Source organism: Lycium barbarum, chromosome 5, assembly GCF_019175385.1.
Source record: "Lycium barbarum isolate Lr01 chromosome 5, ASM1917538v2, whole genome shotgun sequence".
NCBI lineage: Eukaryota > Viridiplantae > Streptophyta > Magnoliopsida > Solanales > Solanaceae > Lycium > Lycium barbarum.
In genome coordinates, this window is record NC_083341.1 from 12,731,034 (window position 1) to 12,757,722 (window position 26,689).

At 34.7% G+C, this 26,689-nt stretch overlaps 1 protein-coding gene across 6 annotated transcripts in view; it reads left to right on the forward strand.

Moving 5' to 3' along the window:
- LOC132640492 (systemin-like) overlaps nucleotides 1-26,260 on the forward strand; it is a 48,337-nt gene extending 22,077 nt beyond the window's left edge. For 2 of the 6 annotated variants that reach the window (XM_060357095.1, XM_060357098.1), the window contains 6 exons: nucleotides 21,334-21,369; nucleotides 23,047-23,112; nucleotides 23,256-23,296; nucleotides 24,551-24,596; nucleotides 24,750-24,790; nucleotides 25,757-26,260. In XM_060357095.1, coding sequence (XP_060213078.1) covers nucleotides 21,334-21,369; nucleotides 23,047-23,112; nucleotides 23,256-23,296; nucleotides 24,551-24,596; nucleotides 24,750-24,790; nucleotides 25,757-25,867 — 341 coding nt within the window. In that variant the 3' untranslated portion in view covers nucleotides 25,868-26,260. Of the gene's footprint in view, nucleotides 1-21,333; nucleotides 21,375-23,046; nucleotides 23,113-23,255; nucleotides 23,297-24,550; nucleotides 24,597-24,749; nucleotides 24,791-25,756 lie in introns of all 6 variants that reach the window. The other 4 variants (XM_060357094.1, XM_060357096.1, XM_060357099.1 and 1 more) reach the window with 3 other exon arrangements.
- Nucleotides 26,261-26,689: the final 429 nt, after the last annotated feature.

Here is a 26,689-nt window from a genome sequence, read left to right on the forward strand (position 1 = left end):
TCTTGCGAATGCGAATAGGAGTATAGGGTGAGATCAGCTTCTTGGATGGATTGACACCCCTCTTGGATAACAAACTCTATAAAGTAGAATTTGTGTCTTTTTGTGCCTTCACCAACTCCTCAACATTTTGTTTATCAAATCATCCATTTACCGCTTGCAATAGGTGCATTCACAAGCACATTTCGATGTGTCGGCACCAACAAAGGAAAATCTACCACCAAATCCGCCACAACTAACATCTCCATCAATTGGAGTTTGTCCACCGACATCACCACCAATTAGAGTTTGTCCACCAACAACACCACCAATTGGAGTTTGTCTACCAAAATCAACATCATCATCTATTATTTTTTCACCGGCAATTTCTGCCGCAACGTCATCAACAGCAGATTGACCGCCAGCAATAACACCACCACCACCAACATCTACCACAACTGATTCCCTTTTGATGGCTGTCACTCCAGCCAATTCTAATTTCATCCCCTCAATCATTTTATCAGGAACAGATTGTAAGGGCTCAAAGGAAGCAAGGAATGGCATTTCCAACTCCCGTACTATCGGGACAAGCCACGAGTGCACAACCTACAACAAAAAAGTAGATATATTAATATGGTCCTAAATCATGAAATGAACAGATGACTAGGTTATTGCAACAGGTGTCATACTTGTTGGACATTGTCTAACATATTAGTAACTTGTTGCAACAGGTGTCATACTTGTTGGACATTGTCCAACAGATTAGTAACTTGTTGCAACAGGTGTCATACTTGTTGGACATTGTCCAACAGATTAGTAACTTGTTGCAATAGGTGTCATACTTGTTGGACATTATCCAATAGATGACCAAGTTTATTCTATATACATGTCTTAAGGCTTACCTCTTCCAAAGGAGGGTTAAAAAGATCAACACTCAATCTTGTGTTGCTCTTTGCAGTCAGCTATCTAAGCATTCTTGGAAAAGACACTTCTGAAGGGTAGTCCTTCACTTATTGTCGGAGGTGAGGAATGGCTTCAAATGCCCAAGCCTAGAAAACAAGATACCATCAAAATCAGAATGATGATAGAAATACAAAAAGTACAAGAAATTGACATTGCAAATGCTTTACCATGAAAGCCCAAGGGAAGCCATATAGATTGACTGTATTCACTGTTGGCTTAAGCTCTTTCGATAAATAGTCAACAGTCAATTTGAAGCTTTCCTGACCCCATCCATGGTTGTTGAACGCCTCATAGTCCTCCGCAAGTTTAAGCAAACCAAGTGGTATATTCAGACTTGTATCTTTTGCCATAAGAACACAGTGCACAAACCAAACTAAACATAAGGACTGCTTATGCTTTTTTGACATGGTTTTGGACTGCAAATCTACAAGTAGCTTATCTCCTTTGTAGCTTTTTCCAACTAACTCCACCAAACCAGTTTCGCTCTTATCTTTTCCACCATTTCATACTTTCTTGGCTTCTTTGGCTGTCTTGCTAGTCCGGGCTGGATTATTCAATATAACAGTAGGAAGCTCACAAGGATGACATCTAAGGGCAGTAACTATGGCAAATTCTTTCAAGCCAAAGCACACCGGCATGCCACAGTAATTAATCCAAAGCTCATCTTTTGCATCCGAAAGAATTCTACGCTTCATAAAGCCCATATACCAGTTTCATTTGAAACTGTGCACCGATTTCTTCAGGAAGATCCAAATATACCCCAAAACAGCTTTTCCTAAAGAAATCCTCCAACCCCTGCTTTTTAAGAATCAGCCTAAACATATCAAAGTTCTTGCCCATGCCTGATTTGACCGTAAGATCAACGGTCAAATCATTATTTTCATTCAACGGCATCCTCACGGCATACTTGTCAATACTGAAAACCTTGACGACCTCAGCAATGGAAGGTCTATTATGATCTATGTCCAATCTACTAGAAGATTCTGCAATTAAATTGGCATTCACACTATTTCTCTTCTTTGTTCTTAATTCAACTATGAATGTCGACAAATGAACTGTATTTTCGGAAGCACTATCCTTTTCATCATCTTCATCCAATCCATCTACTCCATCAGTAGTTTCTTCAGCTTCTAATTCTTCTTCACTTTGTTCATTTGTATCTACTGCTTCTTGGCTCTATACTTCCTCTCTTTCTGAGGACTGATTGTCAGTTTGGTTGTCTCTTTCCTCTATATTTGTTGATTCAACAATAGATTTTGCTAAATCAGCAAGATTCTCTAATAATGATTGCACTCTAGCTTTTTTATTATCTCTATGACCCTCAGTTGATTTCTCAACTTTTCTTTTGGCTGGAGACATTTTATCTACACACAGGAGGAAAAAAAAAGCTTCAACTGATTAGTGCATCATTCAAAGTAAATAGATAATAAGAAGTGCAGCATTAGATCAAACAAAATACAACAAGTAACAAAATTCCCTAACAACTGAAGAATTTGTTGCAACAAATGATGTAACTGTTGCAACAAATGAATAGGTTGTTGCAATAGATTCTTCAGTTGTTGAATAAGTGATTAAGATGTTGTATATCTTCTACAAACACAACCAAATAACTGAAGCAATGTCCAACAGATTTATAGTTATTGCAACATATTGTATACTTGTTGCAACAAGTGTATAACTTGTTGCAATAACTATAAATCTGTTGGACATCTTCTACAAACAGAACCAAAAGATTGAAGCTAAGTCCAACATATTTGTAGTTGTTGCAACATATTGTATAATTGTTGCAACAAGTGTATAACTTATTGCAACAACTATAAATCTGTTGGACATCTTTTACAAACAGAACCAAAAAACTGAAGGTAAGTCCAACAGATTTGTAGTTGTTGCAACATATTGTATACTTGTTGCAACAAGTGTATAACTCGTTGCAACAACTAAAAATCTGTTGGATATCTTCTACAAACAGAATAAAAAAACTGAAGCTATATCCAACAGATTTGTAGTTGTTGCAACATATTGTATACTTGTTGCAACAACTAAAAATTTGTTGGATATCTTCTACAAACAGAACCAAAAAACTAAAGTTATGTTCAACAGATTTGTAGTTATTGCCACATATTGGATACTTGTTGCAACAAGTGTATAACTTGTTGCAACAACTAAAAATCTGTTGGATATCTTCTACAAACAGAACTAAAAAACTAAAGCTATGTCCAACAGATTTGTAGTTGTTGCAACATATTATCTACTTGTTGGCACAAGTGTAGAAATTGTTGCAACAACTAAAAATCTGTTGGACATAGCTTCTATAAACAGAACCAGATAAATACTAGGACAAGAACAAAAAAACCATCTATTGGATATCTACTCCTAAACCCTGAACCATACCAGGACAACAATAGAAAAAAAGCATTTATTTCACTACAAACACACAACAACAACAACAACAACAACAACAACAACAACAACAACAAGATGGATTTTATCCAAGCTTTTCCTATACACTTAACCAAACCAAAACAACAAGCATCTACTTCCAAGACAACAACCAAATCGTCTACTACAGACACACAATCATACAAGTTAAACAAAATACACCAAATGTATGTGCAATAATTGTTTATCCTTTCTTTTCCTAAACCATACCATAACAGGACAACACTAACACCAACATCAACATCAACACCGACACCAACACCAACATCAATATCAACACCAACACCAACACCAACACTAACACCAACACCAACACCAACAACATATTTCACTACAAAATACACTAATTAGAGGTTTTTAAATCAAGAAACCTCAGCAACTGTCTGCAACTGTCAAACAAATGCTGAAGTTATTGCAGCAACTTACTCATCTGTTCGAAAAGGACAACAAGATTGCAAGCCATTTTTTCAAAATCTTAAGGAGAACAAGAACAAAAACATCACAAAAAACCATAATTTGAGAACAATGTACGCTATTTACAAACGAAAAAATCCCAACAAGTCAAATAAATACCCCGAATAAGGGTTTCTTGACCAAGGAACAACAAAATAAACAACATTGAAGACAAACCCATGTTCTTCTTCTTCTTTTTCTACAACTAAAATCATCAATTTCTACCAAATAAATTTTGGAACAAGTGAAACAAAAATTTTACCTTGATATTAAAAAAGAAGCAGCAGCAGTGGCACCTATAGACGAGGGTGAAGAAGAAGATGACGAGAAAAGAGGAGAGATGAGAGACGTCCAAGTGAAGGAGATTAACTGTTTGCTTGGGAGTTTTGATTTTGAAATATGGAAGAAGTGCGAGGGAGTTGTGGGAAGGGAACTGTTTGGGATGTTTTGAATAATGGTTAGGTGTTTTAGTATAATGGGTGGGTGTTTTGGGTTTTTTTGTAGTTTGTAAAAGATTAAGAAGTTTTAAAAATTACATTTTAAACCCCCACTCTTCTTAATTCCAAATTTAATTGGGTTTTGATGTGGGGTGGTTCCTACACGTCACCTTTAGTAATTTGAAGACTTTTTAGTCACCTTCAGTTAATTCTTCCTACTTTCCTCTTGGATCAAGTTAAGATGTTCATATAAAAAGTTTATTTTAATTATAAATAAGTTGCTTTGAAGTGTTTTAAGAGGTGAAGGCAAGTTAAACCAATTGAGGCATAAGAGCTCATTCCCATAATTTATTACCTTTTTTTTTTTTGGGGGGGGGGGGGGGGGGGGGGGGAGGAGTCTCAAAAAGACCCCTGACCTATTGGATTAGGCTAAAAACATAACTTTCTTCCACTTATTGGTCCAAAAATGCCCCTCCGTCTACCTATTTGGACCGAAAATGTTCTCATCGTAATCTTTTGGCTTAAAAATGCCCCTAAAACTAAAAGTTGACTAGATAGGGCTTTATAAAAATCCACGTGGAAGTGTATGATTGGTCCAAATATTAATTCAATGTGAATTAAATTACTCAACTCATATTTATTGATGCGACCCAACTAGTTCTAAGATTTGTTGTTCATCTATTAGTACGACTTAACAAAGAACTAGTCCTAATTACATTTGTTAGGAGGGCCTATATATCAATTTTGGAGGGGCAATTTGCAAGATTGCCCTTCGCTGGGGTGGTTTTTAAATTTTGCTCTCTAAATTGGTGGTCTTTAACTAGTTCCAATTTTCTCATGTTCGTTTAGTAAAAATAATTAGAGGTATACCGCCCACCGAGAAGTTATTCATAGGAGGAGATTTCAATGGACACATCGGCTAAACCTCGGGGGTTATGATGATGAGCATGGAGGTTTCGGCTTCGGAGTCAGAAATGGAGGAGGAGTCTCACTTCTGGATTTCGCTAAATCCTTTGGATTGGTAGTAGCCAACTCGCATTTCCTGAAGAGGGAGCAGCACTTGGTAACCTTCCGTAGATCGACAGCGACGACGCAGATAGACTTTTTGCTCCTTAGAAAAGAGGATAAAGGCCTTTGTAAAGGCTGCAAGGTCATTCCGAGTGAGAACCTTATGACCCAACATAAGCTTTTAGTGATGGATTTGGGGATTACGAGAAAGAAGAGGAAGAGGGCCGCGGATGACCTGCCAAGGATCAGGTGGGGGAGTCTGACTTTGTCGAGTGCCCAGGAGATGGGGAAGAAGTTGATGGCTATGGGGGCTTGGGAGAGTAGGGGGGGACGCGAGCAGTATGTGGTATAGGACGGCGAGCTGCATTAGGAAAATAGCTAGAGATGTCCTGCGAGTCTCGAGAGGTCGCCGTGGTAGGCGACGTGGAGACTGGTGGTGGAATGGAGAAGTCCAGGGAAAGGTGGAAGCAAAGAAAGTGGCGTACGCGAGTTTGGTAGACATTGAAGAGACTGGAGGAGAAGTGGACGAATAGGGAAAGGTATAATATTGCGAGAAAGGAAGAGAAGTTGGAAGTTTCGGCGGCAAAAACGCCAGCTTTCGAACGTCTATATGCAGAACTAGAGGACAAAGACGGGGATAAGAAGTTGTTCAGGCTATCCAAGGTGAGGGAGAGAAAGGCACGAGACTTGGATCAAGTATAGTACGTCAAGGACGAGGATGGAAAAGTATTGGTAGAGGAAGCTCTCATTAGACGGATATGGCAGTCATACTTTCATAAACTCTTGAACGAGGAAGGTGAGAGAGACATTGTGTTGGGAGATTGGAGTACTCTGAGAGGCGTCGCGACTTTGGGTATTGCAGGAGTATAAAGGTAGAGGAGGTTAAGGGTGTTGTTCGCAGGATGCGCAGGGGAAGAGATACTGGTCCTGACGAGATCCCTGGGGAGTTTTGGAAGAGTGCGGGCAGGGCAGGTTTGGAGTGGTTGACTGGATTTTTTAATGTTATTTTTAAGACAGCGAAGATGCCTGAGGAATGGAGGTAGAGTATGATGGTCCCTTTGTATAATAACAAAGGTGATATTCAAAGTTGCAACAACTATAGAGGGATCAAGCTGCTAAGCCACACTATGAAGGTGTGGGAAAGGGTGGTGGAGAAGAGGTGTCTCCATTTCAGAGAACCAGTTCAGATTCATGCCGGGGCGCTCGACTACAGAAGCCATCCATCTTGTGAGGAGACTGGTGGAGCAGTATAGGGAGAGGAAGAAGGACCTGCACATGGTTTTCATCGACCTAGAAAAGGCTTACGACAAAGTGTCAAGAGAGGTTTTATGGAGATGCTTGGAGGCCAGAGGTGTACCTGTAGCGTACACTAGGGTGATCAAGGACATGTATGAGGGAGCTAAGACCAGGGTAAGGACAGTGAGAGGAGACTCGGAGCACTTCCCAGTGGAGATGGGGTTGCACCAAGGATCAGCTCTTAGCCTATTTTTATTTGCTCTAGTGATGGATTGTCTGACGCGGCGAATTCAAGGTGAGGTGCCATGGTGTATGTTATTTGTGGATGACATAGTCTTGATCGACGAGACACGCAGCGGAGTGACGGGACCAAGACAGAGTACATGGAGTGCAAGTTTAGTGACGGGACACATGAGTCTGGCATGGAAGTGATGCTTGATACCCAGGTCATCCCAAAGAAAAGAAGTTTCAAATATCTCGGGTCTATTATACAAGAAAATGGGGATATTGATGATGACGTCTCACATCGTATTGGCGCAGGGTGGATGAAATGGAGGCTTTCTTCAGGAGTGCTGTGTGATAAGAAGGTGCCACTAAAACTTAAAGGCAGGTTCTACAAAGTGGTTGTGAGACCGACCTTGTTGTATGGGGTAGAATGTTGGGCAGTCAAGAGCTCTCACGTCCAAAAGATGAAAGTTGCGGAAATGAGAATGTTGTGATGGATGTGTGGGCACACCAGGCGAGATAGGATTAAGAATGAAGATATTCGGGATAAGGTTGGAGTAGCATCAGTGGAGGACAAGATGAGGGAAGCGAGGCTGAGATGGTTTGGGCAAGTAAGGAGGAGAGGCATAGATGCCCCAGTGCGGAGGTGTGAGAGGTTAGCTATGGATGGTTTTAGAAGAGGTCGGGGTAGGCTGAAAAAGTATTGGGGAGAAGTGCTGAGACAGGACATGGCGCAGGTTCAGCTTACCAAGGACATGACCTTAGATAGGAGGTTTTGGAGGACTCAGATTAGGGTAGAAGGCTAGTAGGTAGTTGTTTTGATCTATAGTCTATTGCCCTTTGTTTCTTGCTACTATATGTGATTTCTTGTACTTTAATTATCTTATTTATCTGTGGTAGCTACTGCTCCCTTTTTTCAGACTGCTTTATTTTGACTTATTCGCTTTCTTTAGTTTCATTTGCATTCTGCTTTGAACTGCTTGTGCTTATCTAACCTTTCTCGTTGTTATTTCTCTTGAGCCGAGAGTCTTTCGAAAACAGCCTCCCTGTCTTCCGAGATAGGGTATGGTCTGCGTACACTTTACCTTTCACAGACCCCCACATTGTGGGATTTCACTGGGTATGTTGTTGTTGTTGTAGGGAGTCCATAGAGCCTTTTCATGCAGCTAAGGGGCTAAGACAAGGAGACCCCCTCTCACCCTTCCTCTTTGCGATAGTGATGGAGTATCTAAGTAGAGGCTTCAACACTTTGAAGGAAGACAAGACTTTTAAATTCCACCCGAGATGTTCAAAATTGGGAATCACTCATCTTAGCTTTGCGGATGACCTACTTCTATTTTCAAGGGTTGACATAGCTTCAGCTTCAGCACTTCATAACTGCTTTCTTAAGTTTTCCCTAGCATCTGGCTTTTCCTTCTTTGGGCTCGGGTCGATAGTAGCCGTAGTAGTAATGCCCCGAGCTACAAGCAAATCTGAGCAAAAGCTTAGTATATTTTTGGGGAGTGGCAGCGACCAAGAGGACCAAAATACTACAATTCCTTGGTTATTCACATGGGGAACTTCCTTTTAAATATCTAGGAATTCCATTAGCTACTAAGAAGATTACTCTAGTACAATGGCAACCGCTGATTGAGAAGATTGTCAAAAGGATATCCTCATGGACTGCAAAAAAGCTTTTGTATGCAGGTAGAATGCAATTAGTACAAACTGTTTTATTTGGTATTCAAGCATAGTGGGCACAATTATATATACTACCAGCTCATGTTGTGAAAGCAATTGAGGCTTATTGTCGAAGCTATGTGTGGTCGAGAACTAATGCCATCACAAAAAATGTCCTAGTGGCTTGGGATAGGGTCAGCTCACCTAAAGCAAGTGGTGGTTGGAACCTCACGAATCTGACCTTAAGGAACAAAGCTGCAATAGCACAAAGGTGTTGAGATTTGGCTAACAAACAGGATAAATTATGGATGAGGTGGATCCACGACTACTACATTAAGGCTTAAACTGTCCAAACAGCCACTATGCCCAAACAGGCAAGCTGGATGGTCAGACAGATCATTGGTACGAGAGGAATCTTAGAGCAAGTCTCCAATCCTAATAGACAGGTAAGAGTATGATCAGAAATATTTATTTTCAGCTCCTGGAGAGACATGAACCAGTGAAATGGAAAAGCATGATGTTCCAAAACGATGCAAGGCCAAAGACAATATTTACTATGTGGATTCACTTCCATGGGAGGATGCTTACGGCCGACAGATTATTAAAATGGGGATGCAAGTCGAACCAACATGCGATCTGTGTGAAGCTGCTGCTGAAAACAGAGACCATCTGTATGCTTCGTGCATGTACGCACTTGGATTATAGGCTCGAATACTTCACTGGATTAAACTACCAGTACCCAATACTAATACGTGGGAAAGATATATGAAATGGGTAATCATTAATGGAGAACGGAGATCGCAAAGAGCTAGACTGTTCAGAATGGTTTATGCCGAAGTCATCCATGCTGTTTGGATAGAGAGAAACCAAAGGGTGTTTGAGAAAAGAAGCAGAGAGGTGGAGAGAGTTGCACGAGAACTTGCCTACGTTTGCAATGTCAGAGCTACACCTGGAATTCAATCACTAATTCAGGGATGTGTTTTTTGATTTATTGAGTTGTAATTACAAGTATAGGATGGGTTTGTAAATGAGTTAGTCGATTTAGATAGCTAGTTAGGGATGAACTATGCTATGGCAATGTAAAGCTTTACTGGTGATTAATGGAAATTGTTAGTTACCAAAAAATTTGATATAGATCAATTTTTTTTATGGTTTGTAGGTGCAACAAAAGAACAAGAGGTAAACGAAAGTAGTGAAGGCCTTCTTTAGAGTATTAGTTGATGGTTAAATTCTTGCTTCTTGGTGGGTTTTAGTTCATTTATATACCAGTTTTATAATTTCAATCCTATTAGATATTGTGAGGAGAATTACTTGGTACATTGATCGCCCTTATTCATAGTTTCATGTGAAAAAGAGCTATTTCGGAATTGGGATGAAAAAGGACCTCTTTTGCACATGTGTGTTTGCTGGGCTTCGAATTGAAAGTACGGCTATTCTTGTCGTTATAAGTTTGTGTTCATCACGTTCTTTCTCTATTGTCGAAAATCAGTATTTTGATTTTTCCCTTTCCTACTTTCTGGTTTTGTTGTTCCTTGATTTTTATGTTTGTTGGTGATACTCAATGGTGTGCTTTGTTTGTTAGGACTTAGGAGTAGCACAATTGACTGAAACAGAGTTGTTTCTCGAATTTTTTTTGTGTGCGCTCGCTCTGCTACTACTCCTCTTTCTTCCTTTGTTTGGTTACACTAAAATATGCAAGTTTCTTTTTCCTCTCACTGATCTCTTTGTCCTAACCCTCAGAAATTCCTCCTTCAGTGGTAACATGAGTTGAAATTAGGGACTTTTTCATTCGTTGTAGACCAAGAAAAGAAATGTTGGATTTTTCATCAAATTTAGTTAGGATTGTGTGTTTCATCGTCTAATGCTTCCTCTATTAACCAAGGTTTTAAGATTTGAAAAGATCCCTGCCATGTCAGGTGAAGGAGGTTGGAGAATTTGTGATGTTCTGTCTTATGAAGCACTTTTTATTTCTCCGATTTGTTATTTGTCGAATCTTCTACATTATATCTTTTATGTGAAATCTGAGGTATCATTCGGTAAATGTTTGACATAATCTGATGCTTTAGGATAAAGCCATAAATGGTCTCATCTATGTTGTCACTATTGTCTATACTATTAGTAAAATTAGTGCAAAAGCTAAGGTAACAAATAATATATAGTTAAAGGCTAAAGTTTACGCCATTTCACTATAGATTTTATAAAGTCTCTAATTTGATTACATATTTTTTAGTGACGAAATCTTTCCGTATCCAAACTTGAACGAATTTAGACGAATTATGGTGTGTCACGAATTCTCAATAAAATTAGCGATGAAGCTTATCGTCACCATATCTCAAAATTTGTGGCTTAAAAAACCCAAAATTTGTGGCTATAAAACCCCTATATGACGCTTTTTGGTGACGAAATCTTTTCGTATCCAAAACTTAAATGAATTTAAAGACAAATAATAGTTTGTCACGAATTGTCAACAAAATTAACGACGAAACTTATCATCACCAATAGCCTCAAAATTCGAGACTAAAATTATATGATAATTGGCGCTAAAGTTTACACAATATCACTACATATATTACTATTATGTCACTAATTTGATTACATGCTTTTAGTGACGAAACCTTTTTGTATCCAAACCTAAAAGAATTTAAAGACAAATAATGATTTGTCACAAATTGTCAACAAAATTAGCGACAAAGTTGATCGTAACCAATATACTCAAATTCGTGGCTAAAATTATATGATAATTGGCGCCAAAGTTTACACCATTTCACTACAAATATTATTATGTCGCTAATTTGATTACATACTACTAGTGACGAAACCTTTTTGTATCCAAACTTAATCGAATTTAAAGACAAACAATGATTTGTTACAAATTGTCAACAAGATTCGCGACAAAACTAATCGTCGCCAGTGTCCTCAATTTTGTAGCTAAAACTACCCGATAATTGGCGCCAAAGTTTACACCATTTCACTACAAATATTATATCGCTAATTTGATTACACACTATTAGTGACGAAACCTTTTCGTATCCAAACTAAATTGAATTTAAAGGCAAATAATGATTTGTCACAAATTGTCAACAAGATTCGCGACAAAATTAATCGTCGCCAATGTCCTCAATTTTGTAGCTAAAATTACCCGATAATTGGCGCCAAAGTTTACACCATTTCACTACAAATATTATTATGTCGCTAATTTGATTACATACTATTAGTGACAAAATCTTTTCGTATCCAAACTTAAGCGAATTTAAAGACAAATAATGATTTGTCACAAATTGTCAACAAGATTCGCGACAAAACTAATCGTCGCCAGTGTCCTCAATTTTGTAGCTAAAACTACCCGATAATTGGCGCCGAAGTTTACACCATTTCACTGCAAATATTATTATGTCGCTAATTTGATTACATACTATTAGTGACGAAACCTTTTCGTATCCAAACTTAAGCTAATTTAAAGACAAATAATGATTTGTCACAAATTGTCAACAAGCTTCGCGACAAAACTAATCGTCGCCAATGTCCTCAATTTTGTAGCTAAACTACTCGATAATTGGCGCCATTTCATTTTTTTGGCGGGAAAGCTTCGTAGACAAAACATTAGCTATGAAATTTTTTCTTCGTCACCAAAAGTACGTGAATCGTGCATTTGACAAGGAAATGTAATTTTTGTCACGGAAAGTGCATAATTAGTGACGAATTTTCAACCGTAGCTAAAAATTTCGTGGCTAAATCACACATTTGTTGAATTCCTTAATATTATACGTAAAGTTTCTGAGTAAAATTTACACATTTGAAAATTACGTGTAAAGCACTACTATAAATCAACAAATATAGGAGTTTTAGAAAATCATAGCAAAAAAAAAAAACTGTTTGACTTCTCAGATAGTGATAGTGTCGTATAAACTGGGATAAAATGGGGTATATATATGTACTTATATTGGCATCATATTACATGAAGGGACCATTCTTGTAGATTTTGTCCCTCTTAAGACTTTTCCATATATATATTATTTGTCACAAAATTGGACGAGGAATCATAATACAAACCATCTTCAAAAGTATTTTAGCTAAACTATCAACGACTTGATTTTCCTCAATGTAAAAGCATGTGATGTATGCAAGTTAAAATGGTGGAAATTAACTCCAACCTATTATACTATTTTTTACACCAAAAAAAAAATATTCCTTTTATATTCTTCTCTCTCTTCTATATTATATTATTTTCTTTTATTTAAATTTTATTTTTTTATTTCATAAAACAAATCCTTTCTTTTTTTTCTTTTTTTTTTCTTTTGTACATATTCATCCCATGTAATTCACATTCCTTTGTTATATAACCATTAATATAAAATTATAAATTTTTAAATAATATAAATTGTAAGCAAATATTATATGTTATACATATTAATGAATAATTCAAATAAAAGTGAAATCATTGATAAAATATAATTAAATAAATATTACATTATGGTAAAATTTATTTTAATTTCTACAGAAATATTCAACTTCTATGATTAGTATGTTGCTCCCATAAATGCTCTATTAATGCGTTACGAAGTGCAAAATGAGCATCTTTGTTCTTAATTTTTTCGTGTCGAGCTAAAAATTGTTCAAATCGGTAATTTTCATCTACTACCATTTCTACTGTTGGAGTTGGACCTTCCCAAGCATCTTGAATTGGTGTATTAAGATCACGCTCATCCTCGATTATCATGTTGTGCAGTATAATACATGTAGTTAATATATCATGTAGCACTTTTTTTCTCCAAAAACGTGGCGGCCCTGCAATAATTGCAAAATGAGATTGCAAAACTCCGGATGCAAGTTCAACATCTTTTCAACATGATTCTTGTTTCGTCGTGAAGTATTTCTTCTTTAGAGATTGTGGCTCGTGAACAAAGGCAGAGCCAGTAAGCGCCAAAGGGGGTTCGTCCGAACCCTCTTCTTTTGAGATGTAAAATTAATATTATAAAGATATTACATAAAAAATATTTAGGTAATATTTAGGTATATTAGGGACCTAAATGAAAAAATTAAAATTTATAATATGTTTAATTAAAAGTGTTATAAAATAAAAAATAATAATAAAATATTGATGAATAGTAATGGTGTTGATGAATAATGTTGCACCAAATTTGGTGTAACACTTTTCACACACCAAAATGGTGTAAGAAATGGTGCGAGGTTGGAGCTCCAAAACACAAAAAATGGTGCAAGGTTGCAGATGGCCTTATAGAGCTAATTATATAACTCTGCTCTGTGGCACAGCGGCCGTTGTCTGAGGGGTGTCAATTGACATAATTTATCTAGAAAATTACATTACATAGATATGTAAATCTTTTTTTTAGTATATATCATATGTTAAATCTCCTCAGTCTTTCTATCTGTTTACTTATCATATTTTGAATCTATCAAAATTCTGATTCCGGCATTGAGTCTTCAATTTCTATTTTTGATACCTTTTATATGCTTCCTAATTGGTTAGGTGAGGATTGCTTTAGAATGTGAGAAAAGGGACAAAAAGGAGAAGATAAATCTTCTTGAAGAACCATTATGGACAATGTATTGTAATGGCAAAAAAATGGCTATGGTGTGAAAAGAGAAGCTACAGAAGAAGATCTCAATGTGATGGAGATTATCAAGCCAGTGTCGATGGGCGCCGGCGTCTTGCCCGGAAAATCCGACGTGGAAGGGCCGAACGGCGAGATGACGTACATGAGGGCACATTTTGAACGTGTGGTTAAATCAAAGGATGCTGAAACCCTATACATGTTGAGCCCAGATGCAAATGATGGACCTGAATTGAGTATTTTCTTTGTAAGAATATAATGAGTATACAATGATCTTTGGGTCTTTTAATTTTATTATTAGTTGATCCCCTCTAAAAATGATTAGTGAGGGATTTATGGTAGAGTTTAAGCTATATATATCGTCAGTGTAAGAATTTGTTTACACAATCAAGTCACCAGGGTCGGGAACGAAGCTACAATTCTGATTATGGATTCAACAGAATTCATTAGCTTGGTCCTAGCATGTTGTATTTGTGTTAAAAAAATTATTTAATACGTATAAATTATTTATCAACGGCAAGATGACGTACATGAGGGCACATTTTGAACGTGTGGTTAAATCAAAGGATGTCGAAACCCTATACACAGATGGACCTGAAATTGAGTCTTTGTAAGGATATAATGAGTACAATGATCTTTGGGTCTTTATGTTATTAGTTGGATCCCTCTAACTATTATTAGTGTGGGTAAGATAATGTAGAGTTTATGATGTTAAGTTATATACATTATTGGTGTGAAGATATTTTTATATAATCAGGTCATTAGGGGCGGAACGATGGAGAAATATATAGTTGTGCTTAATTACAAGTTCGGCAGAGTTTAGTAGCTTCGACTCAAACCCTGTATTTATGCTAATAAATGCACTGAATATGTGTAATATAATTTATCTAGAAACTAATAATTAAGTAGTCTTTTTCTAAAAAAAATTAATCTAGAAACTCAAAATCCTAACTCGTCGACCTATCATTCATTGGTTAGGGTTTGGGGAAAAGGCTATCTGGAAGTAATTAATCTCTTCTTTTTTGAAGGAGCTTAGTGTGTTGCGTGTTCTCTTTATTCTGTAGATATACAATCCTAGGAAGGAAAGTCCGAATTTTTTATGTAGATCGATCAATACCGTTATATTCAAGTGATCGCTCTGAGCCGAACAAGATTGGAAAATAGCCTTAATGATAGTTCGTAATTGGCCTAACATATAACGTACATATGTCATGTTTGTTTTTGTTTTTGTCCACCGTTACAAGTCACTAAAAGAATATTTACAGGTAAGCCTCCTTAAAATGTGAGATATGTAATCTTGGAAATAAAACAAGTTAATTAATTACCTGCTATAGGAGGTAAAAGGGATCTAATGGAATATTTTTTTTTATACTGACGATGTATATAACTTAAACTCTTTATTATATGTGTATATATAAGTTATATTATCATAGGTCTTTATTACAGTTTGATTTATTATCATGCTCAACAGTCGGCATTGTTCAACGTATATTATTCTAATTTTAAAGGGATAAGGCATAGAAACACCCATAAACTTTTTTTTTTCCGTATTACTTACTTCTTGAAATTATGATTTTCCCCATTCACTAAATAACTAATACAAAAAATTAGTTAAAACACATTATGTGCAAACACACGTTTACTATAAATAAAAAATAGGGTTTGAATGTGTTTTTTCATTTGATTCTTTCAAAACTAAACAAATAATTATACTAAAGTCCTGTTAATCGCCAGGACTTATATGTGGCAAGACAATTCCTTGTCCATACATCAAAAAGTCATGGTGATCCACTAGGGGTTGTGAACAATGTGTTCCAATACAGAGACACAATTTATACTACCTAGTGATTGGCAGAACTTGTGGCAAGATAGGTCTTTTGATAGCGTCCAAATACACTCCTCAAAGAGAAAGTGTACACGGTCGTATGCAATATATTTACCCAACTATGAGTTGGGGTCGATCCCACAGGGAACAATATGCTAGGAGATTAAGAAAGTAAGGAACTTTCACCAACTAAGCTAAAGCCAAACGATAAATGATATTTTGGGTTTTTGGAAAAGATTATAATTAGTGCAAAAATATAAACTAACCTAGAAAGCGAGTAAAATGATCAATGGCCACAAGTTTGGATACAAAGGAAATTACACTCAAGTAACGATCCAATGTATTTCACGATTTTACAACTAAGAACGGGTTTATGTCAATAGATAATGATTTCTAAAATCTCATTGAAAGTCTTCCAACCAAATCAATGAATTTCACTCTAAGCTTTTCCAAGCCTTAGAGTGTGATATTAGGCACAATCAATTTAACCTCAAGTAACTATCCTCTTCCGAGCTCAAGTTATTAGATGAGTTTAATGACCCAAATTCTTGTTAATTAATCTTTCTCAACCTAGATTTCCTCTTCCAAGCTCAATCTAAGTAAATGGGTGAGTCCTAGGGTTAGCTAATCCCTTTGGAAACATTCAAGAACGAGATTAATTAAATCAACAAAGACCCACTTCAATAGCAATAAAAATCATTCAATACATAAGCAAAACAAGAGTTTCATCCAACACTTTAATCCTAGAATATTTCCATAAACAAGATTCAAGTGAAGAAAATAAACACTACACACTTAGATATACAATACAAAGCAAGAGATTGAAGAAATGAATTAAAGGTTTAAGAAATGCTCAACCAAATCTTCAAATCTTCAACCCCAAAGTGTGGTGTAGATGAACCCTAGACTCCAAGCTTGCAAAATGGCAAAAGATGATAATGTTTTGCCCTAAGCCTCTCTTTTGTAGCTCCTCTAATTCTTCCAAGTTCAAAAGAATGTCAAAATCTGCCCCCATATTTCTGTTTTTGCAATTCTGCCCGTTTTTGCAAAACTGTCCAGTTTTGACAGTTTTGCAAAAATGTCCAGTTTGACCTCTTTTTGACTTTCTTTTCACTTGGTTTCTTCCGATCACTCATTTCAGCTACTTGGCTTGTTTTGCTCTATTTTGTTCCATTTTGGTCAATTTTGATCCATTTTGCTACAAAACAACATAAAAACACAACAAGTAACAACAAAAGTGCTTAAAGAGTCGCAAAAACTTAAGGAATTAGCATCGAATATCGCGTAATTTCACGACTCATCATCTTTGCCCATCTATTCATACTTATGGCGATCCGCTAGAATTGGACTTGGCTCCTCTCCAGTAGTATTTTCTCCATTTCGTCCAGTTGAGCATTTAGATTTTTGACACGTATCCCATTAATAGTTTAACGACCAAGATTTGATTTATCTTATTAACTGTGGTTAAGTTACTTCGCTCTCATAGAACCCATACTTGCTCCCCTCTTCACGAACCCAAATTCACACCCATTTCATCGTCCTCTTCTCCTGTCCTTTTTAGAATTGCAACTAAGCCTTAACAATTTGGAATCCGTGCAAGAGCTTTTCGTTTATTAAGATTGTAGGTTGAATTTGAACTTACATGTCTTGTTTTGAAATGAGTTTTTAGTATCTGGTGGGTGAATCTGATAAGCAAAAGTGAATCAACTGAATGTTCCACTCATTTTTTAATTCCGGAACTCAGTTGAATGTTCCACCCATTTTTTAATTGAGGAACTCTTTTCTGACTAGTATTTACCAGGTAGTCATAGAAGAATAGAACAAAATTAAAGAAGACAAAACAAAAAAGAGACTAGATGTAATACTCGAAAAATTGAAAATGTTGGCAGTCCATAAGGATATTGGAGCTCACTATAATTTGTAAAAACTTCATTCAATGAGACCTGTGCTTGGATTCATAGTATGGACAGAAAAGAGTCTGATTTTGCTACCCCAATACTAAGAACGAAAGATGTTTTTTTACATGTTGATTTTTTTCTTCTTTTTTTTTTCCGTATCTCTAAATATGAATTGTCTATTTGACTTCTATCAATTTAAGTAAATCCTGGATATAATTCTTGACAACCTTGATTCTCTTCTGAAAAAGGAATTAAGAAACTGAGAAAAGAATGCGAAGAAGGATGCTGATGAGAGTCTTGGATTTTGAACTTAGGTAATTAAGGGAAGAAGAAAGATTATGTAAACCGGGGTTAAATACTAAACAGATCTTGGTCATTAAAATTTTAATTGTTGAAGAATGAAAAAAAGTCTCTCATCGGTGGTTAATGAGATGGGTGGTCTCCTTATATGAATTTGGGCAATCCTCCCCTCATAAGCTAGCTTTTGAGGTTGAGTTAGGCATCTGATCCATTTCTTTACATTAATGAAACACGTGTTAACAATCTAAGTAGCTACTGGACGAAATGGAGAGAAAATCACTGGAGAGGAGCCGGTTCCGCTAGAATTTATGGTCAATTTCTGACCGGCAAGCTCCAAATTTTAGCACGCAACTTACTTTTGCTGAACTTTTTTGAAACGGGACCAAAACTTTAATCGCAGCCCCAGTGCTATTACTTTTGAAGTGTTGTGGAAGGAATTGGATTTGACCCCACTCTTTAAATTTCAGCTTCTTTTTTTAAGAAATATTTAAAAAATAATTATGTCTTATGAGTAAATAATATTTGGACAAAATGCTTTTCTAGACAATAGTATCGGTTTTCACCTTGTTCATAAGCAAGATAAGCACACATTGAACCTTCAAAGTTTCTTCAATTTACGTGTAAGCAATCATTTCCAGTTTCCAGCTCACAAGTCACAACTCTATAAACGTACCTTCGTCTAGGGGTGCTCAGGTACAGTACGATTTTAAAATTTTCGATCTGATAATTTTTATTTTTTAAAAATAGCCTATCATGACCGTACAAAATTATTTCGGTATGATAAGATACTTATAGGTTTGGTTTTGATTTGTACGATACAGTGAGTCGGTAATTAAATTTTGTTCGATTTCGACTTACGTGGAGTGGAGAAGTATGACTTAGACAATGGTGTGAACTGTTTCATACTTAAAATGAATGGAAAAAAAAACATGCCACCGTACGGCGAAATTAAAAAAAAAAAAAAAACGAATGAAAATTGTCTAGTCGTTGGTTGGCAATGATACATATGTTTGAGTAAATATGTTTTGCATAAAACTATATGTAATTAAGTAATGAATTTATATTTAGTAGTATGTGCACGAAGTTCGTAATCGGAAGGAACTAATATAGGACTCGTCAGACAAATGATCCAGCTATATATTATACTTCTATGTAAATAAACGCATCTACCTGTTGGAAAAATATTAGAAATGGAATACATTTGATCAACAAACAAGACACAATAGTTAACTGGAAAAGAAGAGATAAGAGTTTTGCAAAGGAAAAACTGTTTCTAGACATATTATGAAAAGTGCTTACTTCATAGTGGAATTTTGTCTCTACCGATGTTCTACTCTTAAAATATAACAACCCACTCAAGAACTTTTTAATGTGCACTTAAATAAAACTTTCGAAAATTGTTAAATCTTTCAACTATTTGTATAGAAAATTCGGAATAAAAAGAAAAGAGACTTTTGAGGAGATAGAAGATCAAAGATCAAATGTAAGACGCTTCAAGTTTAGATTCTTTTGTAAAGGGTTAAATACATTATTTTACAAGAATTGGATACATCTTTTCAACTGTATTCATGTCCTATAAAATTTGAATGCATCTTTCCACAAAAAAAAAAAAATGACGTTTTATTTATAAAAAATTCATTAAATTTTGAATGACTCAAAATAAACTTAATGCCAGACAACCGAAAACATCACACTTTATCCGTTATGTGGTCTCAAACTCTCAATAGTTTTTTTTTTTTTTTTTTTGCATACAAGTGTTCGGTGTACTATTGTCTGCAAAGTAAATTTGCCACGAACTATCAAAATCCCCTTTTCTGTATGATGGAAACTGCATGCTCTTTATCTCTTCGACACACAATCAAAAGGTGAAATTATTGTATATACTTCTTGTGGTTCATGATTGAATATACTCCATTATTGTAAGTTCGTAACATTTATAACGTGCTAAAATTTCCTTTAAGTTCAATTCACTCATGGTATAAAAGGAATTTAACAATCAAGGCACTTTAATTTTGGTCCTCAAGTTATTGATGAATTTTACTTTTAGCCTTTGTAATATTTGACTGAGTACATTTAGAAGGTATTTGACTAAGCTTATAAAGTATAGACTGGTCAAACTGGCTTCGAAGCACCTTTTAGCTTATCTACGCGTTTGACATATACCCAAAGTGCTTAGAAGCCAAAAGCCAAAATTTGATCACCCTGAACTCATCTTATAGACACTTTTAGTTTAATCAAATTTTTAACTATTTATTTTCTAATTCACAAAATACCTTTTACAAAACAAAACCTCTAACTTCTTCTTTATTACATATTTGCTGTTCATCATTTTCCTTACAAGTGTTTGTTATCAATTTCAACATATGCTTTAATTTCATCCAAATATATAGCTGCTTATTATTAATCTAAACACTTAAAGGTGCTTATCAGCATGTAATGACTATTAAATATTTACAACCACCATTAACGGGATCTTAACCTTTGACTCATGCAAATGTATATTTTAGTCTATTATATAGGAAATATCATAAATTTAGATTATTTGTAGAATTAATTATCCTCAAAATATGGAGTGACAATACTAATTAACATAACACATGTATAATTAAATAATTCATTAAGTTTGAGAAAATTCAGAATCATAGAGACCAAAGGTGCACACTATTTTTAATTGAAGGTTATGCATGTTTTACCATATCGCGAGGATAAAAACAAGATTTACCAATAATTGAAGGACTAAAAGTGTTATCCCAAATCTTTATTATAAAAATTAGTTGGTAATATGGTACATATGATAACGAACCAACTATTACAAATTAAAATTCACTAATAATGTATAATTATATTTACACTTATATATTTATATAATATAAATAATTAACCACCAAAGGATGTGGTGCAATGAATGTGGTCGCTTCTCCCTTAATCAAAGATATCGGGTTCGAATTTTAGGTATAAATATATCCTTGGTAGGGAGCACTTCCCCCGAATGAGCCCTACGCGGCGCGAATCCCGAATGCGGACACGGGACACCAGGTGAGAAACCCAAAAACATAAGTATATTATAATTTAAGTAATTATAAGTTTAGGAAAAAGACAGTAATGCTCAATGATGAGTATATAAAGCTCATCTCTGAACCATTGAAATAAACCAAGAAAATCCATGGAGACTCCTTCCCAAGATATCAAGAACAAAGGTATCATCTCTTCCTATGTCGAAGTAATTTTCTACTTATTTTATCTTCTTTTAGTATGGAAGATATTTTTTAATTATTTTTTTAATCATATTAAAGAAGTTAAAATGAATTTTTGGTAACTTTAGTCATGATATTATCCTTCAGGGGATGATGCCCAAGAAAAACCGAAGGTGGAAAATGAGGAGGTAACTTAATTAATTTCTTATTCGACTTATTTTTTATTATTTTTGTACATTTTTCTGTCAGTTTATTTCATTTTTACAATAAACCTAATAACTTTTGTTTTTTATTCACTATAAGAAAAAATATATTAAGCAACAAATGTTCTTTTGCTGTCATAGATTGATTATTGTTCCAAAAAGTACTTATGGCAACAAGAATTTTTTTTTTTTGTTGCATAGACTTTTCCCAACGGCTGATATTGCAACAACGTGCAACAATTTTTTTGTTTTGTTGCCAAAAGTACTTTTTGCAACAATAATCAATACAATGGCAACAAAATTAAATGCTTTGACAATAAAAAAATTCATTTGCCAACAATAAAACTAAGTTGTTGCCAAATATTAAATTTTTTGTTGCCATTTCTATACTTTCTTGTAGTGAGTTTTTCTTCTATTATTCAATTGTTCATTACACTATCCCAACCTTCAAAATAGAAAATGCAGATGGAAGGAAAAGAGGAAGGACATTACATGAGGAAATAATTTTCCCCAACTCCCTCTATCTCACACTTTTTCCTTTTTAGAATGACAATTTTCTTTTGAAAAACTATTTAATCTTGACATTTTCATTGCTGAGACCCAATACCCAAGTATGGACGACAAAATTGATCCAAACCCTTGTAGCCTGCCTCCCACGATCAAGTTTTAATAAATTTGAGCTAGAGTAGTTTTAAGGGATAGAGCACTTTGTCGCCTTAAGTTATGGGTAAATTCTAGTTTTAGTTCTTGTGATATATGACTTAACATACTTGATCTTCAATTAATCAAGATGTGTGTTTTTGGTCCTTTCATGTATTAAATATGTAGTATTTGAGTATTTATAAAACTATACCAGCGTCAAATATGAAGTAACAAGACAAATTTAACTTAATACACAAGTAATTAAGTAGTGAAATGGTTAATAATTATGATAAATTTGTGAATGTTCACAAGTAAAGGAATTAAAAGTGCGCAATTCAATTAATTGAAAGTTTAATATGCCTAGTCAAATAACATAGCGACCAAAAAAAAAAATTAACCAATAATTCCAGGACCAAAAGTGCTAGTATTGACCCGTGATTTTAAAGATGGAATGATTTGAGCTAAGCCCAAATTAACCCATCAAAAATCAACACTCCAATTAATAGACACATGTTAATGCTCAATCTTGATCCATGAAAATACTCAATTTTAACCTATGAAAATGTACTTTTGATTCCATTTGGTATTGATGTCTAACAAATAGAGCATCTGAATCACCATTTTGTTTGTATTATAAGTCTGTCTTATATTAATGGAGTCATAAAATGTATAATTTGGAATTATAAAAATGATGAGTCAAGTTGGGTGGGTCGAGTTATAACTCATTGTTTAGCTCATCACCCCGTCATCTTCGGGCAACGTTGAATAATGACTCGTTTATTTTCAACACATTTTGACTTGCTCAATTTTGGCATAATTCGCCTATTTATCACACTATTTGTCACTCCTTTAAAATGATAGCTTTGGGACATTGTAATACAATGTGCTTAAATATCACATGTCTTCTTTAATTTTTTTTAAATTTCGTATTCAGTCAAGCATCATATACAAAATTGGACAAAGGAGATATTATTTGATTATTGAAGGATATTGATTTTTATTTCTTCAAAATTACAGGGAGGAGATGAAAAAGTGAAAGTAGTCGAAAACGCGACCCCATCCCAGGATATCAAGATCATAGGTATTATCTCTTCATATATCTAAGTAATTTTCTTCTTAATTTTTCATCTTCTTTTCATGGAAGTTTTTTTTTTTTTTTTCCGAATCATCTTAAAGAAATTAATATTATGTTTTGGTAACTTTAATCATGATATTATCCTCCAGGAGACGATGCACAAGAAAAACCAAAAGTGGAACATGAAAAGGTAACTTAATTTCTCCTTCGAATTTTTTATTTATTATTTTTGTATATTTTTCTATCTGTTTATTAAATGTTCATAAGTAATATATCTGTAATCATCCATGCTAGATGTCACAAAATAATTCGTGATCCTCATCTGAAATCTAATAATGTCTCAAAATTTTGAAATTTGTTCAATACTTACTATGGAACTAGTCCGATTAGAGGCCTAATTAACTCTCTTGGCACCCTTCATAGAAGGTGATTAAGGGGGGATTAGGTGCTCTCTTAGGTGTATTTTTGCTTTTATTGTTATCAATGGTAATATTTACAATTGTTGCTTAACAAAAATTGAAATCGCTCTTGCGAATTTTTATTTATTTTGATTTTTAATTTCCTTTCATTTCTGTTCTTTCCTTTACATTATATTACTAATAATCATTATATTGATATCCTCAAAACTGAGAATAAACCATAAGGCTTATTCTCTATTGTTAGATATGAAGAAAAGAGACGGAGCACTTTTTTGTCAAAATCGATCAAACCAAATGTAATCTTCCAACACGTCAAGTTTTAATGAGTTTGAACTAAAGTAATTTTGATAATGAGTTGATTTGGTTTATACCCAAGTTTAATTCATCAAAAATCAGCAACCCAAATAAATTCATAATGATTTTCAATGTTGACTCATGAAAATGTTCAAGCCAGGAAATTACGTTCAATGACATTAAAGATGGATGATCTTATACATTTGATCCCTCCCCCTCCTTTCGTCCCTCACCCCTTCCACTGCCTCATGGACAAATATTCAAGTTAAAGCGCAAAACTTATTAAAACTTTTAGTTTTGCTCACGGGACAAAGCGAGGTAAAAGTTTCAAAATCATCCACTTCCAAAATCTTTCTTGTAAATTATAATGTTCAATCTTAATTCATGGAAACATATCTCTTATATTGTACTGCCCGTTTGCTCTTGATATCTAACAAATTGCATTTGCATCACCATTTATAAATGTTATAAGTCTCTTTTATATTTTAGTCCATCTCGATCCAATTTATCTTTGAGTAAAGTTGTATATTGACTTCAGCCATTTTACTCGCTCAAATTCAACTCAACCTGCCCATTTGTCATCCTTATATACAACACAACTCATTTAAAACAATGAATTTCATACTTTGTATACAATTTGCTTCATGGCCAGTCAAACATGCTCAATAAAATTAGACAGATATATCATTTATTATTGACGGATATTGATTCTTTTTTCGTCAAAATTACAGGGAGGAGCTGAAAAAGAGACTCCATCCGAAGATATCAAGATCATAGGTATCATCTCTTCATATGTCTAAAAGTATTTATTTTTCTTCTTATTTTTTCATCTGCTTCAATACAATATTTTTTTGAATCACCTTAAAGAAGTTAATAAGAGTATAATTTTTGGGAAACTTTAAATCTTTAATCATTAATATTATCCGCCAGGAGATGATGCACAAGAAAAATCAAAAGTGGAACATGAGGAGGTAACTTAATTTCTCCTTCGACATTTTATTATATTAATTTTGTATATCTTTCTATTAGTTAATTTCATGTTCACAATTTGTATATACGTAATTGATTATGCTAGATTTCACAAAATAATTGGGATCCACATGATCTGAAATATAATAATGTCACAAATACAAAATTTTGAAATCCTCTCGGCAAATTTTTCTTTGTTTTGACTTTTAATTCAAAGAGACACATATTTATCAAGTCGAAGTGTCTATATGGTTGTGTTTAACCTACAAATCTTGCCAAGTTTAAGATTCTACCTAATTATTTGGCCGAAATACTTTTTTCTACTCTCTATCGCGCACACACTTTTTCCTTTTTAATATGTCCTACAAAGAATGATATCTTTCTCTTTTTGAAAATTATTTGATCTTAACATTCTCATTGTACCCAGTTTGGTTAGCGTATTATTGTCCCGGATTATAATTCTTGGACTAATTTATCCCACCTAATTTGATGGGATAAGATGGAATATCCAGAATGAAGTCTGGAATTAAATTTATATTGTATTTAGTTGATGGTATAAATTTATCTTGGGATATCCTATCTTATCCCCGTACCAAACGACCTCTTAGAGCCTGTTTGGATGGACATAAAAAAAGTAGCTTATAAGCTTCTTTAGATAAGCTAAGCCAAACAGACCCAATTATTCTTTTGGACTTATTTTAAGCACAAAATGACTTTAAGCTGATCAGCCAAACACTCAAAAAAACTGAAAACAGCCCAACTTATAAGCCGATCCAAAAGGTCTCTTAGTGACATGACTTTTTCAGACACCCACTTAGTTGGTACTTTATATACAATTTGCTAACGTGTTAGAAATCTTTAATTTTTAATATTTTACATTTAGTTTAACATCGTCATACAAAATTGATAGTAGGAAACATATGATTTATAATTAAAGGATGTTATATTTTTTTCCTTCAAAATTACAGGAAAAACATGGAAAAGAGAGAATAACTATAAGGCCACCAGGAATTATGAAGCCAGCAAGGACATCAGCACCTCCAGGAAAACGTGGTCCTCCCGGTATGCAGACAGGATAAAATACCATAGCCTAATAGATAAATACAAAGGTCAAATATGTTGACCTGAAAATATATTTATGGTATATTTGACTAAATAATGTAATTTGGTTATAGTACTTTGAAAAGTTTGTTAGATTGTTAAGTTAAGTGGTGCTTGTACTCCACTTCCTTTCTTTTTGAATAATTTTCAACTACTATTTTAAAAGGGTGGAGTTGTCACCTAAGAAAATAAGATGAATCAATCCGATTGTGTTAGGTCACTTAAATTCAATTATATTTCAAACCTTTATGTATCGTCTGATGACAATGTATCATCGTTTCGTATTGTATTGCATCGTATCGTATTGTATCGTATTGTATTTTATTGTATTGTATTGTATTGATAAATACAATATTTAGATAATTATGTCACTTTTCGTCGTTTTGTAGTGCCATGCACTAGTAATCTGAAAAATAACTTTATTAGTTTCACCTAGCTTGCCTAAGGTAAATCCCCCCTGTTTAGCTGAAAATTCTGCCTCCACCGCTAGCAGCCATATGGGTGACAATGTTATTGTTGTGAGACAAGCTAAAATAAGCAGTGATGGTAGCAAGAAGAAAATTTCTGGTGAGATTCTTTAAATGTTGGTAGAGGGATTAAAGATTCATCCGACAAATACTTTCAATAAGCTTTTGTGTATGCAGAAAATGAAACCCTCAATCGGGATGCCCTCCGACTCAGTGGGAGACAATGTTCTTGTGCCCACGAGTCTCTCAAACAACAATCATACCAAACCCAAACCCCCTCCCCCCCCCCCCCCCCCCCCCCACCATTGTTAAATCCCGCGCAATTATTCAATG